Source organism: Geotrypetes seraphini, chromosome 5 (assembly GCF_902459505.1).
Source record: "Geotrypetes seraphini chromosome 5, aGeoSer1.1, whole genome shotgun sequence".
NCBI classification, from domain to species: domain Eukaryota; kingdom Metazoa; phylum Chordata; class Amphibia; order Gymnophiona; family Dermophiidae; genus Geotrypetes; species Geotrypetes seraphini.
In genome coordinates, this window is record NC_047088.1 from 152,460,051 (window position 1) to 152,478,587 (window position 18,537).

Consider the following 18,537-nt stretch of genomic DNA (forward strand, 5'->3'; position numbering starts at 1 on the left):
GCCCTGGACATCCTGTAATTGTGCATGAGATTTTTGTTACCTGCATGCATCACTTTACACTTATCCATGTTGAACCTCATCTTCCATTGTGACAATCCTGCAACCCCGAGGCTTGTCACAGAGAGATTTGGGAGGAATTACAAGCCCAGATGCAGGAGGGCGAACCAAGTCAGAGCCCGGGGGAGTAAGTCAGCTGACTATCCTGTGGACTCAGAGGGAGAAAGGGAAGCAGGTCCAGAAAGCTGGGACTGCTCTGATAATGTTCTGAGGTCAAACGGTAAAGATTGGCCTTATGGGTTTGCAGAGTCTGTGAAGCAGAAGGCAGCACAGCAGGGTGCCTTAAGAACAGTTCAAGCCAAGGGAAGAAAACTTTCTCCCCTGCAGCAAAAGGGGAGTGGTTTCTTCCCTCAGCTTAAACGGAGAATCTGTAATGAGCTTAGGAGAGCAGGGGAAGCAGGCAGAGGAACGGAAGCCAGAACGAGGAGGAGCCTCAGACCGGAGGAAGGAGCTCTATGGGAGTCTATGCTGACTGAGGAGCAGTCAGAACCACTGGCAGTGAATGACTGGATCATGGAGGAGGACCAGGTTAGAAACCTTCCTGTAGATCCATGTTTGCCTGAGCCTATGATAATAGAAGCCAGTGATACTCCCTCTGAAACCCAGCCTGAATTGATGGAGATTTCATAGAGCCTGTGAGTCTTGAGAAAAGGTGGTTTTCACTCCCAGTGTCCACCTCCTGTTGGGGAAGGTGAATTGGTAGGACAGAAGTTGGTCCCTGATTGTATGCCTATGTAAACCAGAACAGTTATGTATGTTGCTTCAGCTGTAGCCCTGCTCGTGCAAACCCTGAGTGAAGAAACAGCTGAAAGACTCTGGTGTCATATTACCAACCTCTATGCCTGCTTGTATCGATTAACCAATTACCCTAAGCAACCTGTGAAGCACAACTAACTCCGTGAGCTTTGGGAAGCTGGGTAAAGCTAACTTAAGGACTGCTCTATTTGCCATGCTAGTTACTGACAAGGCTAGCTTAAAGAATTGTGGCATATGATTTTTCTTTTTGATTTCAAGTCTGTTTTGAATTGAAAGTGGTTTGGACTGGGAGAGCAAATTGTCTGTTTAAACCAAGCTCTGGTGAAGAGAAACGCATGGACTGTGTGGCATATAGTGAAGTCCAGAGCTATGGGACTTATGTTTTGATTTATGAAGAATCTTTGTTTTGTGCAACCTTCTACCACCACTGAAGCAGTGTTATTCTGTGTTGCTGAGGCTGGGCGCCTAAATAAAGTTCTCAGGTTTTGATTTGAACCATTCTGACTACTGGACTGTTTGTTCTAAAGCACACTTCAGCGGTGCCAGGGATATCCAGCTTATAAGGAAACCCTACTTTAAAGGGGCTCACGCCAGGTGTTGGAAGTGTGTCACTGCCTAGCGTTGGAAAACCGCTCGGCCAGAGACTAGGTGGTGACACCATGTTGATGCCCATTCCTCATGCCTGATTATGTCATGTTGCAGATCCTCGCAATCCCCCTGTTTCTTCACTACTCTGAATAACTTTGTATCATCTGCAAATTTAATCACCTCACTCGTCGTACCAATGTCTAGATCAGTGGTTCCCAACCCTGTCCTGGAGGACCACCAGGCCAATCGGGTTTTCAGGCTAGCCCTAATGAATATGAATGGAGCAGATTTGCATGCCTGTCACTTCCATTATATGCAAATCTCTCATGCATATTTATTAGGGGTAGCCTGAAAATCCGACTGGCCTGGTGGTCCTCCCAGACAGGGTTGGGAACCACTGGTCTAGATCATTTATAAAGATGTTGAAGAGCATTGGTCCAAGCACCGAGCCCTGCGGCACCCCACTGGTGACTCTCTTCCTGTCCGAGTATTGTCCACTTACCCCCCACTCTCTGTTTCCTATAATCCAGCCAGTTTTTAATCCATGTGAGTATTTCACCCTCGATTCTATGGCTCGCAATTTTCCAACAGTAGTCGTTCATGCGAAACTTTGTCAAACGCCTTCTGAAATCCAGATATACAGTGTCGACCGGGTCGCCCTTGTCTATCTGTTTGTTTACTCCCTCAAAGAAGTGCAATAAGTTCGTCAAACACGATCATAATGAAGCTTGGTGTCAAATATGACTTCTCTATTTTCCCTGATCCCTGAGAGTGGGCTCCCTCCCTCCTAAACTTGATTGTAGTCAGCAGTTTCCACCTGTAGTTCATGTCATCTTGTATCAAAAACACTTCCACAATGGTAAGAAGCAAAATGTCAAATGGTAAATTAATAAAACAGTGCAGACCAAAATGTCAATTTTAAATGAAGGAAAGAGCCTCAGACAAGGGCCCTCCCACCTCCACAATGGTGGAATAGCGGTGGCGGGGCGTTCACCTCACTGGCTAAAAAACCTCCTTAATATAAACCAGATACTGCACTGTGTTAAAGTATAATGAAATGCATATAGGATAGATGAAAACGTTCAACTTATCTTCATTGATCGGTACACCAACAGTGGCCAGCGTTTCACTGTTTAGTTGCCTCAGGGTGTAACATGTCCGATCAAACTGAAACCAAAAAACTTAAAATTAGAGACTGAACAAGTGCAAGTCTTCTCAAAAACATCAGTAAAAAACAAAACAAGACATACCTCTTATTCGGACTCAAAGCGCGCCTCCAGCATCAAGGGATGGCTAAGCAAAGTTGAAACTGGATTTAAATACCCCGGAGTGATGTCATCGCCACTGGAAGTACAACGCGTCAATGCTCAGACGCAGTTAAAGACACGGAACCAACATGTCCTATGAGCTCCAGCAAAAGGAAAACAAAAAGCTTAAAAGAAAAATAAAAACGACATTGAATTTATATCATCTCTTAGGATAATTGTATAGTGGTGTATTATACAACATTATTGTGTATGTTCCCAACTGGGGACACAGTCGCAATCCTTAGTACAAAATGTTCCAGTCCAACGTTTGATTCAGACCTTCCAGTTCCTCACTGTTCAATTTATGAATCTAGAACTGCTCTACCTGCAAGAGACGTTGAAATCTATTCATCTTAACCATGTCGTCCTGACCTGGAGTTATGTAGTTTCTCTGGTGACCCAAGCATTTCTTGGAAAGTCCCAAAATAGAACATCCATCACTTGTCACAGTCATCAGATAATTGCCAGCTTCTAGAGCAAAAATGAAGTCCTCTTACAAACATGTTATTTGTGCTGACAGGGAAAGATCTACTTTGCACTGTTAATAGATCTTGTGTAAGTTTTAATTCAGCAGCACAATGTCTCTCTTGAATGTCTCTCCTGAGGGTCTTTTCTCCTCAACTTCACTGACTTTTATGGTTAGATCCATACTAAAATGTGAACCAGCTTGAAAGGCACTAATCCATTTTGATTCGAGACGTTTAGCAGAATTGCTTTTACTGTCCTAAAAATATTAAATTGGTATAAAAGCCTGGATAACACTATGAGATTTTTTCATACATGTGTTTGAGCTAAGTCATGGAACTACTTCTGTGACCTGAGTGTCTATTCCATATTTTACACAGTATTGGGGCAAAGTTCACAATAAAATTTCTAGTGCAAAAGGCATATGAGTGGGTTATTCACCTCTAAACAGTGAATACCACTTTGAAAGTATAGTACCTAGGTTTGTAAATGATTTGTTTTTTTCACCATTTTCTCATATGTGACTTTTTTGATTTTGATTGGTCAATTCATGACGGCAGCTTAACTAAATAGTGGGCACCATCTTTGAAATTCAAAACTACTTGTAAATGAAAGCCTGAATGTTTCTTTACTAAAGTACATTTTTTTATCTTTTACCACATTCAAGGTAGGTTTTTCCTAGTCCAGTTCCAAGCAATGTGGTAGGTTTTTCCTAGTCCAGTTCCAAGCAATATTATTTAAACGGGACACTCTTTGTTGTTTCAAGTTTGTTAAATTTCAGACAGTAGAAATGGATATATAACCAGATGTCTGAACGCTAATAGATTTAATGTAATACCAGTATATTTATAGGTCTATCACCAACCCTCTCTATCAAGATAAATGAGTGAGCAGCTAGGTTGGCGTGCTTTGCATATAAGTGTCTTCTCTGAAATACCTCAGCCCCACCACTCCACCGCTATGTTGAATTTCAAAAAAGCGGGAGATTTACGTGGTAACTCATCATAGGTAATTCGTTTTCTAAATGCTGTGGCAATTCTAACGTGTTCATACAAGTGCCTTTTTTTCAACTAAAATAGTGTCAAGAAATTTTTTAAGAGTATATACTTAGCTTTTATACACAGCTGAACCTGGGAGTCTGACCCGACATGTTTCGCACACATAGTGCTGTCTCAAGGGTCTCCCGAGGCCGCCGTTGTCATCCGACTCACAAGTACAGATTCTTGACACTATTTTAGTTGAAAAAGAGGCACTTGTATGAACTCGTTAGAATTGCCACAGCGTTTAGAAAACGAATTACCTATGATGAGTTACCACGTAAATCTCCCGCTTTTTTGAAATTCAACATAGCGGTGGAGTGGTGGGGCTGAGGTATTTCAGAGAAGACACTTATATGCAAAGCACACCAACCTAGCTGTTCACTCATTTATCTTGAACGCTAATAGAAACATTAACCTTTGAAGAAGCCCTGAGTGAAACAGCAGAGTCTCCGTTGGGTGTTCAAGCTAAGGGCTCCTTTTACTAAGCTGCGTTAGCGTTTTTAGTGCACGCAGCATTTTAGCACGCGTTAAACTAACGGCAGCTCAATGCTGGCATTAAGGTTTAGCACGCGCGGCAGAGCCCTAACGCGGCTTATAAAAGGAGCCCTAAGTGTTTCCTCTGTCCCAATATTACTCAAAATATGGAATAGGTCCCCAGGTCATAGAAGTAACTCCATGACTAAGTTTTCAAGTTTATTAAAATTTTATTATCCCACACCATGGACAATCCTTCTGGGTGGCTTACAACCTTAAATTCCGGTGATACATATAATAACAATCTTCACAATCCGGTGATGCATGGAAAAGCCTGTGTTTCTGAATTTTTTTAACGTAGGGTTCATTTTCTTTCTTTTGATTTCATTAACCACATATTCAATATATCCTAGTAACTTTGTATTAATAGGCTCAGCTCATTTATTCTTCAGACCATTATGTAATGCTGATAATGTTTGAGCTCCCTAGTATGGTTTGTATTCAAAACATGGTTAGATCCTACTCTAACTTTGATAGAGAAAAATATAAATCTTTTAAATGTATACATATATGAGAGAGAGAGAATTTTTATTCAACCAAAAGATTTGTGTAATACGTATCTGTGTGTGAAAAATTGAGCCAGTCCTTCAGTAACTGGTAGCAATTCTTGAGCAGCAGTAACTTCAGCTGAACATTTCTTATATCTAGAGGGCCAATCAAAGTTGGTATTGGATTCGTCCATGTTTTGGTTTCATCCAAAAATACCAGTGCATTTTCAGCTGAAACCAAAACGCTCCCCCCCCCCCCGATAATAGTTGCATGTGTGCAGACAATGACCCAGTTGAATTTTTGTAAATCATATATCATGTTTACCAAAGAATCTGATAGGAAGATTAACCTTGGTCCAGTATTAGGCCATTTGTAATGTAATGTGTATAAGGATTGGCGCCTCAGTCTCGCAATATACAGTATAGTCTGCATTATACTCCACTGCATGTCCTTCTGTCATCCTAACAAATCTTAGAGCAAGATCTGGGACAAATTAGTTGGATTTTTAGAAACTGACTAAATTTCAGGTTTGTTATGATGACAAAACTAGTCCCACTACTACTACTAATTATCACTTTTATAGCACTGAAAGGCATATGCAGTGCTGTACATCTTGAAATTTATAGACTTTTCCTGCTCGGAAGAGCTAACAATCTTAACTTGGACAGACAGACATGATATGGAGAGTAGGGGATGCAGAACCCTCTCAAAGAGGTGGGCTTTTGGTTTCAGTTTTGAAACTGACTATGTATTGTTGGTACATAGTACCTGGGCCTGTCGTACCACTGAGAAGCTGAAAGCTATGCCATTGGTAGTTTTACTAACAGCAGGACCTCCCATGGTGGACAGGTTTTAGCGGAGATGTCTGATTAGAGATGTACCACCCATCTGGGCAGCAATAGATGAGCAGTGTTTGAGGTGGAGGATCATGTTTGATGTGACAACATCAAAGTTTTACTGGATAAGAGAAAGGTCCAGCAATCTACTTCTGTATTCTGCCAAGAAAGTGATGATGATGAAACATAAAGAATTGACATATAGTGCTTAAAGATGGTCCCCTAGATCAGAAGTCACTCACTATGCTACTAGGAAAGAGCTGATTATCACCCAAAGTATGCCCAGCCTTTGTGAAGTTGATGGATCAAAGCCACCATGATATCCTGATGCTAATGTTGCCAGACAGAAATGAGGGATCAGAAGCTGTAAAGATATTCTCAACATAGGAACATGGAACATATGAAGCTTGAATAAGGAAAATTGAAAATTGTTAAAGATCAAATGGAAAAAAAATTGATATGATAGGGATCGGTGAGCTCAAATGGACAGGACAGAGCCATTTTCAATCAAACGAGCATTGGATCTGAAACTATGGTCATGAAACACAGAAAAAATGGCATGCTAGTCATACTCGACAATAAGTTTTCAAAGACGGTGCTGAAGTATATATTTCAATGACAAATGTGAAAGATGAGGATGTAGACTTGTTCTATGAACAACTTAAAAATGTAATAGATCAAACGCCGAAACAATATCTACTGATTATTATAGGGAACTTCAATGCAAAAGTAGGAAGTTCATCTGAAGTTGCAGTGGTTGGAAAGCACGGCATAGAAGAAAGAAATAAAGCTGGTGATAACTTAGTACAGTTTTGCAAAATAAACCAACTGTCAATTATGAATACACTTTTCCAGTACCACAGACATCACTAGTACACATGGACCTCTCTAAATGGCATGTATCAAAATAAAATTAACTGTATCTGCTTAGGACAAAGATGGAAATCTGCAGTGTTGACTACAAGGACTAAACCAGGAGCTGTTGGAATAGACCATGAGCTTTTGACATGCAAGATTAAGGTAAAACCACAAGAAGTTCATTAGAGACGTCTCAAAATATGATACTGAAAATATTCCAGCAGACTATTGGATAAAACTAGACAATAGATTTGCCTTTCTTGATACAGGAAATAGAGAGCCCGAAGAGATGTGGAATAATATCAAAACTGTAATTAGTGATGAAGCTAAAAAAACACTCCAGAAGAGAAAGAAAGCCAAGAAATTGTCTTGGATCTCAGAAGAAACCAGAAAAGTAGCAGAACAAAGAAGATGAGCAAAAAATTTCCAGTGATAGAGAAAAAGTATCACAAATGAACTGAGTATTTCAACGTCAAGTTCAGCAAGACAAAGAATGATATCTCAAGGATATTTGCCAGAAAACTGAATCGGAATATTTAAATGGAAAAACCAGATTAGCATATTAGAATATTAAGAGATTGCAGCAGAAATTGAAATGGAAACTGACACCGAAGAAGAACCAGATATTTTAAGAAGTCATAGCAGCAATTAAAGCTTTATTGAAAAACAAGTCACCTGGTTTTCGACAGTATTCCAATTGAATAAATCAAGGCTCAAAGTGAACAAAGCCATGGGACCGGATAAACTGCACCCCAGAGTGCTTAGGGAATTGAGAGATGTCCTGGCGGAGCCATTAGCCGCGCTCTTCAATCTTTCCCTAAGCACGGGAAAAGTCCCATTGGACTGGAAAACACTAACGTCATTCCGCTCCACAAAAAGGGTTGCAGGTCAGGAAATAACACTGCAAATGAAGATCAGACTTGTCCACGCACTCATTTTCTCAGTTGTCAATTACGGATGAGAAAGCTGGACACTATGGAAACAAGACAGAAAGAAGATTTGAGCTTTGCTGTTGGACAAGGATTTTAAGCATGCCATGAACCTCCAGAAGAACTAATACATCAATTATGGAAGGGATCAAATGAGCTATGTCACTCGAAGCCCAAATGATGAAGTAACAACTGTCTTATTTTGGTCACATCATCAGAAGAGCAAGATCACTGGAGAAGGACATCATGTTTGGGAAGATTGAAGAAACCTGATGGACACATTGAAAAGAACTATGGGGATGGCGCTGGAGGACCTTGCTAAACTAGCACAAAACTGATTTCTTTCCAGTCATTAGGACTGAAACATGAGTCAATGGCACCTAAAATATACATATTGTCAGTTGAAGCTGAAAATTTATACTTTTTCTATCTCCCCTCCCTACCCTTCCTAACAGAAGTTGCCTTTCCCCCGTGCCCACCTGTAGGGGCCTCCCTCAGTCCTGTCTTACAATTCCTGGCATTCTAGGGGTATTGCCAGGACAATAGTGATCCTCAGTTACTCCTGCCTGTGCTGGCTCTGCTCTCAAAATAGCTGCCATGACATCTAGTGTCAATCTTGTGAGACTGCTTCAAGAGGTCATGGCAGCCATTTTGAGAGTAGAGATGATATGGGTAAGAGCAGCTGGGGATTACTCCTGCCCTAACTACACCACTAGATCACAAGGGATTGTAAAATAGTGTGGAGTGGGGGAAGGTACTCTTTGTATAATGTGATTACAGATAAGGCTGTTATGATCTTGCATAGTAGTTCATACGGTAAATAGAGTGTTCCAAATAAATGCTTTTGAAACAAAGGTTTAGCAGGAATTTGTAAATTTGGGAATAAGCTCCTTAGGAATTAGCCTCTCTGGAGATAACAAAATTAGCTGTCACTCCAAATTGGCCATTGTGAAAGCACTGTGCCTTTAATTTAAGTTTTCGTTGGCTGAGGTACATGTGTGCAGAGATTATTTTGCTTGGAGGTAAAATATGGTCTTTCATTATTTAAAGAATATATATATTCTGACTTGGATACTATTTGGGTGATTCTAAAGAATTTTCAGACCCTGTTATTTATGATAAAGATGTAGCATTTTTAATCAAACTTGTGTGCAGATAGAAGTTAATGTTCTATGAGAGAGGAACCTGCAGTGATTGATTGTTTTTTCAAGCACAAATACTGGTCAGCTTATAGTGTTCTAAGGGAAACAATATTACAATGAAATCTTCAAATGTCAGAGTCTAATATTTCTGTATAAAAGAGTGGGCCCAAATTCCATAAGAGCAATGTGAGAGACTGATTAGCAGATACAGGGAATGTTTAGTTGATGTTATTTTTTTTTTTTTTTTTTTTTTTTTTTTTTGATGTTGATGTTATTGATCCACAAGGAGGTACACCAAGTTGCTGAGTGAAAGACTTGCATACTTTTTCACAGTTAAATCTTTTTATTGGATACTCTTAGGATCATTAAGCTTGATTTTTCTCTGTTTCAGATGGTGATGTTTATAGCTTTGGAAGACTTCCATGGAGACATGGTACACAGGAGGCATATACTGTTGAGCCCATCTTAGAAAATGTTCTGGTGGGGAAGCATGTTGCTACTGTGGCAGCAGGAAGCTACCACAGTGGAGTAGTGACAGAATGTGGCATGGTCTACATGTGGGGAGAGAATTCTGCTGGTCAGTGTGCAGTGGCCAATCAACCATATGTGCCAGAACCTAATCATGTGAGTATTTCTGATCTGGAGACCAACCCACCACAGTGGGTCAGGATCTTGCAGCTTGCATGTGGAGAGGAGCATACCTTGGCACTGTCCCTAAATCGAGAAATCTGGGCATGGGGCAGTGGCTGTCAGCTGGGTCTCATAACTAATACTTTTCCAGTGACCAAACCTCAGAAGGTAGAGTATTTGGCAGGACGTCTTGTGCTTCAAGTGGTTTGCGGTTCCCACCACAGCCTGGCTCTTGTTCAGTGTCCCCTTTCCCAGGAACTGAAAACTGTCCCAGAAAGATGCAACCACTGCAGTCAACTGCTGATTACCATGACTGACAAGGAAGATCATGTTATTATATCAGACAATCACTGTTGCCCACTGGGTGTTGCACTAGCTGAGCACCAGCTTGAAAACTCTGCGTCGTCTTTCTCTGAGACTGTAGAAGGGAAAGGAACAGCTATTCAGAGTACAGCCTGCCCAGAGACTTTTAAGGAAAACAGTGCTGTTGCCATTCCAGAGTTTGATAAGGAAGTGACGCAGTCCATCAGTGATGACACCAAGCAGAAAGTTGACAAGACAGTGAGGGGTTCAAGTTCAGCAAGTTCCCTTTACCCTGATGATAATGCTGAGAAGGAATATCCGAGGAAGCAGTCAGAACAGGCACTGAGTAAAGAACTTGAGAAGAGAGAGTCTTCACCATCAGTGCAGGTACTGTACAGCATGAAGCTGGAATAATTTAGCCTTTCCTTGTTAAAAGCATCTCAAGCTTTGTCTTTAAAAAGTCAATGTTACCTGGATATTTTCTTATCACCACGCATAGTTATTTTGTTTACTACCTTCTACTCCCTTACCCTTAAGACTTCAGATTAGATGCTTGAATCCTCATGTAACTATCATCCCCACATACCTCTGTTCATTCACTTGTCAAACCCATAAGCATCCATACTTTGAACACATTGTAAACAGATAGCTATGATTATTGGTTTCAGTTTACTAAGCTGGTAGTGATGAATGTAGTAGTGTTGCTCTGCACATGTAGGCTTCATTCCCTCTAAGCATCTGAGCTTTGATTGCCACTGAGCTGGAAGTACAAAGGAACAGGAGAAGAAGCTACTGTATACAGTATACTCGACTATAGGTCAACCTCATGCCTAGGTCGAGGAGAAATTTTAGACCTAAAAATGGTATAAAATCCCCCGGCCTGTGCATAGCTCAACTTTCCCCTCCAACCCACACCTGAGCCAGCACTGCTCTCTCCTTCCTTTTCCCACAGTAGCCAGCAATCCTCTCTCTTCCTCCCCTTCCTCCATTAGACAGTCAATGCCTCCTGCCTGCATACCTTAACCGCTTTGGCCGCAAACAGCCAATGATCTTGCAAGGATGCTTGTGGCCTATCCCAGATCTGTATCTGTGGTTTCTGGCAGCTGTTCAGGAGCTATCTCTATGATTTCTCCCTGTCCCTCCTGCCCCAAACTCCATTGCTGCAGTGAAAGCAGACTGCTTTCACCCGACTGAAGCCTCTCTCAGTCTTTCTCTCTATAGCGTCTGGAAATAGGAAGTTCTGCCTCCTCCAACAGAACTTACTGTTTCCCGAAGCTACAGAGAGAGAGATATTTTGGGCCGGGTGAAAACAGTCTGCTTTTACTGTAGCGATAGCGTTTAGGACTGTGAGGTGTAAGAAGAAGGAGCAGCAGAGGAGAGGGAGCTGCCGGCGTTCTTGCAGAGGTAAGAGAAGGTGCTGGTAGAAAAAGATGTGGACTGGGGAGGTGGCTTTAGGCTGTGGCTGAAAAAGGAAGACAGGGAGAGAGGTGTGGAGAGAAGAGGGTGTGTACTATGGAGACTAAACTCCTGAGATGAAGGAGAAGAAAGAGAGACAGAGAATGGGTTCCCAAGGAGGGGAGGCGGAGCAAAGTGGAGAGAGAAAGGAGGAAATGTTGGGAACGGGAGAGAAGGGAGTCTGTTGGGTCCGCCATGGGGTTTTCCCCCTGAGTTTATGTAGAGCTTATGTGCTGGAGCTGGAGGTTCCGTGTCTACTCTGGGGGTCTCGGGGGGTGGGGGTGCAGGTTTGCCCTTGATGTCTTCCTGGTTCGGCCCCATACTGCGGTGGTTTTGCCCCCCTCTACTCCTCTCTCGTCCAAGCGGCCGAGGGTCTCTTGGGATGAGGATTTTTGGCCAGAGGAACCACCTTTTCATTTTGCGCTCTCCATGGCCCACCTGTACCCCATTCCTGAAGGGGATAGGGACACTCTGAAGTCGCTGGTGGTGGATGCGGTGGTCTCGGCCATCTCTAAGCGACATATCGTGCCTGTTGAGGGTGGTGCAGCTTTGAAGGACCCTGAGGAGCGTAAGTTGGAGCCCATCCTTAAACAGAGTTTTGATGTGACAGTTCTGTCGGTCCAGGCGGCGATGTGTGTTGGGCTGGTGACTCGGGTGTGTTTTTGCTGGGCCAAGCATGTGCTTGACAGTAAATCTTAGGATTGGGAATTGGTAAAGCATGAAGTTGCTAAAATTGAATTGGGTGCTTATTATCTTTCAGATGCCATGTATGATCGTTTGCGAGCTTCTGCCAAGTCGGCTTTTGGCTTCGCGCTTGGTCAGCGGATACGGCGTCCAAAGCTAAGTTGACAAAGTTTCCCTTTATAGGGTCTTTCTTGTTTGGTGAGGACTTGGACAAGTTGTTTCAGATTTTAACTGATTCTAAAGTGCCTCGTTTGCCTGAGGATCAACCTAGGCTGCTGGCTCAGGGTGGTGCTGCTCGTGAGCATGGGCGTGATTTCCGCCGCTTCCACCCTGGTCGAGGTGCTGCCTCTTTTCAGTCTTCTGGGCCCTCTAAAGGCAGGTTCTTCCAGCGCATGCAGTCCTTTCGTGGGGCCCGCCAGGGTCGGGTAGCGCCCCCGCAGGTTCCCTGTTGCCCGTCCTGCCCAGTGACTCTTTGCCGGTGCCTGTCTTGGTTCTGGTGGCACCTGGCTGTGAGATTTTTATCCAAAGTGGGCAGAGATCACTTCCAATCAGTGGGTTCTGGAGGTGGTTTGGAACGGCTATGCTCTGTGTTCACCCGTTCCTTGCCAGATCATTTTCTCGCTTCTCCCTCTCAGGTGGCGTGGAAGCAATAGGCCTATTGCCAAACCCTTCAAAGATTGTTGGATCTCCACATGGTGGTTCTGGTTCCCCCTCAGGAGTGGGGCACAGGTTGGTACTCGATTTACTTTGTGGTGCCAAAGAAAGAAGGGACGTTTTGGCCCATTCTAGATTTGAAGGGGGTCAACAGGGCTCTTCACGTGCCATCCTTCCAAACTCTGCGGTCTGTGATACTGGCGCTTCAGCCAGGGGAGTTTCTAACCTCTCTAGATCTGACGGAGGTCTACTTGCACATTCCTGTTCAAGCCTCCAATCATTGCTTCCAGTGCTTTGCGATCTTGGGGCAACACTATCAGTTCTGTGCGCTTCCCTTTGGTCTGGCCACGGATCTGTGGATGTTCACCAAAGTAATGGTAGTTGTCGCAGCGGCATTACGAAAACAGGGCATTCTGGTTCATCCCTATCTGGACGACTGGTTGATTGAGCGAAATTGTTCCAGGAGAGCACACGGGTCACGGCTCGGGTGATGGAGTTTCTGCAATCACTGGGATGGGTCGTCAACATTTCCAAGAGCCGGTTACCTCTATCTCAGCACCTGGAGTATCTAGGAGTTCTGTTCAACACCTCCTTGGAGAAGGTCTTCCTTCTGGAGGCCTGGGGAAGCAAATTGCAATCTCAGATTTGCCTGTTTATAGCGTCCCGGTGTCCTCGGACGCAGGATTTCCTCCAAGTCTATGGCGGCTTCCCATGACGTGGTGAGGTGGACTCAGGCCCACATGCGTCCTCTTCAGTATGCTCTTCGGAGGTGGTCGCTTCAGAGGCACAGTCTGGATCATCCTGTTCTGCTTCGGGGCTTGGCTAGTTGCAATTTTCGTTGGTGGCTCCAGATCTCCCATCTTGTACAAGGGGTGAGTCTGGACCAGCCGCAGTGGATGGTGCTGCTCACGGATGCCAGTCTTTTCGGTTGGGGAGCTCAGTGTCTAGGTCACTCAGCTCAGGGCATCTAGTCCACGGAGGAGGCTTCCTGGTCGATCAGTGTCTTAGAGTCCAGAGGCATCCGTCTGGTGGTGTTAGCCTTCCAGTCCTATATGTTGGGCAAGTCAGTCAGGGTTCTTTTGGACAATGCCATGGTGGTGGCCTAAGTCAATCGGGGGCATCAGGAACACTTTGGTGGCACAGGAGGCAGCTCTGCTCATGTTCTGGGCAGAGTCTCATCTTCAGGACATCTCGGCCTCCCACATAGCCAGAGTGGAGAATGTTCAAGCGGACTTCCTCAGTCATCACGTGCTAGATCCCAGAGAGTGGTGTCTAAGCCATGTGGTCTTTCACTTGATAGTGCAGTCTTGGGGTCAGCCCTACGCATTTTAGGCCAGCTGCAATTATTTCATAAATTCCTGAAAACTTTGTTGTTCTTGCAATTTTTTAAATGGTTTAACTACAGTCTCAACAAAATGATATTACAATTCTCCCTCCGTATTTGCGGTTTCAGCAATCACGGTTTCGATTATTAACGGTTTTTAGTTTTCTGGCTCCTCCCCCCAAATTACATCAGCTTGTATAGAGAAATCGCTGAATCCAAGTGTTTACAGAGAAAATCGCTGATTCCCATCACTTTCTTCACCGTGTTTTGCCTCTCCTTCGGGAACAGGCCAGGTCTCCCACCATGTTGTTCGCGGTTTCACCATATTCACGATGGTTTATAATAGAAAACAGCAAATAACATATGAAAAAGTTATTCATGGATTTTCTGTATTCGTGGGTCTGTTAATCCCCTATCATAGTGAATATGGAGGGAGAAGTGTATAGTTATTTTTCTTATGCTTTTCTTATGTTTTAGTTTTTAATTAGTTCTTCCTTCTATGTTTTCTGCTATGTACTCTAGTCTTAATTATATGTGAACCGAGTTGAGCTCCACTGGGAGATGACCCGGTATATAAACCAAAGATTAGATTAGATATCTTCTGCAAACATTGGTTGTGGCAAACAGCCGCACATTGGATAAGAGGAGTGATCTCTTGGGCAGAAGTGAGGGCAGTTTCTCCTGAGATTTGTAGATCGGTGATCTGGTCCTTTCGTCATACTTTCACCAAATTTTACAGTGGACATTGCAGCACAGGAGGATGCTGCTTTTGTGTCCTCGGTAATATGTTCATGTTCATCTCTCCCACCCTAGACTTTGGATACTGCTTAAGTACATACCTATGGTTCAGCATATCATCCCTATTGCACTGTAAAAAGACTAGGTTCTTACCTTGATAGTATCTTTTCCAGTAGATAGGGAAGGTATGCTAACCCAACCCCCCCCCAACAATTTGTCTGATGCACCTTCTTTCAGACTCAAACTTAATGGTTAGTTCCATAGCTTGGATTTCACTATTGGATTATGAAGAGTCTGTGTATATGCTTACAAGGGAGGAATGGTTAAGCTCCAGAAATGTTCGGGTTATTTATTTCTTGTTTAGCTTATATTTTCTTACATTCATTGTTCCTCTCAGAGGCCTGTTAATGTTTTAACTACACCACTGTTCATTCAATGATTCATCTGAGCAGATCAGATATCTGGTTTCAGAGAGTTCCCCTTATCCCACCTCCTCCTGTCTTCTGTAGGGCTGTCACTGGCTTTGGTAAAAAACTGAAGAGGGCAGCAGAGACTGTAGAGAAGGAGGAGGAGTTGAAAAGCTATGATCGACATCTTCTGCGATATACTTGTGAGCACGTATGGACAAATCTATGGTTTAGCATACCATAGATATCAGGGTAAGAACCTAATCTCTTAGAAATCTTACAGGGTCTAGTGTCTGAATATATGGGAAATTAGTTTTATGGTATATCTTTATGTAGCTGTAGATCCGAAGATCAATACTGTATAAGGTACTGCTGCTTTCTGTTCAAGCATTTAGATTTGAAAACTTGGAAAAAGAGATCTATAGAAGTCATTGGCCCAGATCTTTGGAACTCTCTACTGACAGGTTAAATGCTTTTTGAGCATTATAATTTAAGGATTGCAGTATAATTTGTCATTGAGGACTATGCTATAAGTTCAGGATTTTAATGTATAGATTGTGTTTTAATTGTAGTTAAAAGGATCATTTTATTTTGATATCTGACTATAATCCATCTTGAGCCAATAATGTTTGGCTAAGCCTATGTGCTATTAAATTAAAATATAAAACAGGAAAACCTGCTATTAAAATGGTATTGGACCCTTCAAAGCCAGTGAATCATTTCTCCCAGCATGCTGGAAAGTTTTTTTTTTTTTTTTTTTAATAATTTTTACGTAGAAGAAAGTGAACCTGATATACTTATTTCCTTGAGTAAGAAAATATGGGCTTCATCTTAACATGAGAGGTTTTTGTGTATTTAAGGTTATTTCAAAGAACCAGCATACTGGGTGTTGGTAATAACCTTTCCAGAGGAGAATGTTTTCCATTTAAAGGGTGTCTCAGTTATGACAGTAATTGATGATTATACAACATCTCTGAGATGCAATTTGTTGCCACCCAAGGATCAATATTAGGGTTGGTCTTTAGCATGCTTTGGATAGAAATGGGAAACTATAAATATCAATAAATGTTAACAAGAACAGCTTCTTTGTGCAAAGAGGATCTGCATACTGTCAAAGTAGGTGGTCAGTTTCATGGTTAATATATTTGGTTGTTGATAGATGCATGATGCTACTGAATAGTACATCATTACAAATGTCTTTTCTGACAACTTTCTTAATGTTTTTCCTCCTTAGCCACCTCCAGAGGAACCAGACATTAGCCTTCCTAGCCCTTCAACCATACCTTCATCTGCTCTGAACAGTCTGGTAGTCTCCTGTGCCTCAGCAGTTGGTGTGAGAGTAGCTGCCACATATGAAGCTGGGGCCCTGTCTCTGAAAAAAGTGATGAACTTATATGCCACACCATCTTCTGAAACAGGGTCTTTGATTGGCATTGGCTCATCTGTTCCTGAAGGGCTTAAAGACATCAGGGAGGAACAAGTAAGAATGGAATCGATGCAGGGAAAAAAGAGTTCCAGCCTTGTGGATATTCGAGAGGAAGAATCTGAAGGAAATAGCCGAAGGCTTTCTCTGCCAGGCTTGTTGTCCCAGGGTAAGGTCGTAAATGGTTAATAAATTCTTATTCACATGCTGGTAGATTTAGCAGTGCCAGCTGTGTTGCTTCAAAACTGTATGTTCTAAATAAGTATTAAATTGGTAGTAAAGCTGTGCACTTGGTGTTAAATCTGTCTTTAGAATTAAAGAATTCATGTATGGTTTTTATGACAAAATAATTTTAGCAATTCTGCATCTACGATCATCATGCTTTTTTCTTTTTGCTATAGTTGATGCATGTATGTATGGTTTTGATTCCTGCCTATATTTTGTAGTGCATATAAACTTCATGTTTCATGACATCATGGATCAGTACAGCCATAAGTGATGGTGTCATCAAGACAGAGCCAAATCAGGTTTAGCCGCCCAGAAAACTGTAGAAAAGTTTTCTGAGCCTGAGTAGGTATTCCCATAGTCTCTCCTTTAACAGGTCTCTTCTTTGTTGTTGTTTTTCCCTGTGGTTGTAGTCAGTCAGTAAGATTTTTCATGCAGTTACTATCTCAATTGAACACTTTTTTACATCAAATGGAGGAGAAAGTGATGTCATCAACTTGAATGGGAACTCTGTGCTTTTCTTTGGATCTTGGTGAATAACAGCATTCACTGTCATCAAACCCATGAGCTCTCAGCAAGTCACTTAGGGCACTGCTCCAGAGCTTTGCACGACAGTGGAAAAGAAATCCGTAGATCAGGAATTCTCCATTTGGGTCTTGCTTGCGAGATGGCATGAGAAATCCGAGATTGCGGGCAACGATACCATGAGGCATAAGCTGGAAGAGGGAGACGATAGCATGGAATTTGGACTTTGCAGACTTGGGGCACAAGCTAGAGGATACTGGGAAGGCAAGTTAGGGAACTTGAGTAATCAAAATATTGGACTAGCTGAAAGATCTCAAAACCTTCAGATGACTATGCAACCTAAGGATCGGGGGTGTATTTGAAAATACAGAATATGTGAATCCTGTAAAGGTGATGGCTTTGTTAATGAAATTCATTTTGGACAAGGAAAAGGCAGCAGATATGCACAAAGTGGATATTGAGAGAGCCCATAGATCACCAGGAGCCTTCAAGTCTAATTTATCACAAGATATTGTGGCTTGCTTTCTCAACTACCCCCTGAAGGAACAGATATCATGGAGAGCCTGTGCATTGGATCCAGACTTGGGACATGCACCAGATCGAGATTTGTTTGCACATCTACCCACTGCATTGTGGAAACAGATCTGAAAGAATTCATAACAATGCTGAAGCAAGAGAGAGTGAAATATAGATGACGCTATCAATTTGGGATGGCTTTTACAGTTTATAAAAAACCCTATAGAACACACAGTAGGGAAGCTTCAATCTGCTAAACCAGTGTTTCTCAACCTTTTCAAGCCAAGTACCTCCTAAGCCTAACAAATACCAACAAAGTACCCCCACCCAAGCTCTGCCCCAGACCCGCCCAAACTCAGCCCCTGACTCCACCCCCATAATAATAGTACTAATTGTAATGCAATTTCTTCCATCCATTTTTCATATACAGTGGTACTTTGGTTTGCGAACATAATTCATTCCAGAAGCATTCTTGTAATCCAAAGTGCTGGTATATAAAAGCAACTTTCCCCATAGGCTATAATGACAACTCGGATGATTCGTTGTACTGACTTAATACCGGTAGGTACATCTCTCCAACCCGATTCATATCACTGCTGCCCTCCACTTTGACACCCCACCCGGGAACTGGCTTTGCTGCTCCCCAAGGCCA

General features: G+C 42.6%; 1 protein-coding gene across 3 annotated transcripts in view; it reads left to right on the forward strand.

Moving 5' to 3' along the window:
• Window positions 1–18,537, forward strand: part of ALS2 (alsin Rho guanine nucleotide exchange factor ALS2) — a 242,257-nt gene that overhangs the window by 57,682 nt on the left and 166,038 nt on the right. For all 3 annotated transcript variants that reach the window (XM_033944890.1, XM_033944888.1, XM_033944891.1), the window contains exons 4-5: window positions 9,393–10,321; window positions 16,431–16,788. In XM_033944890.1, the coding sequence (XP_033800781.1) occupies window positions 9,393–10,321; window positions 16,431–16,788 (1,287 nt within the window). The remainder of the gene's footprint in view (window positions 1–9,392; window positions 10,322–16,430; window positions 16,789–18,537) is intronic.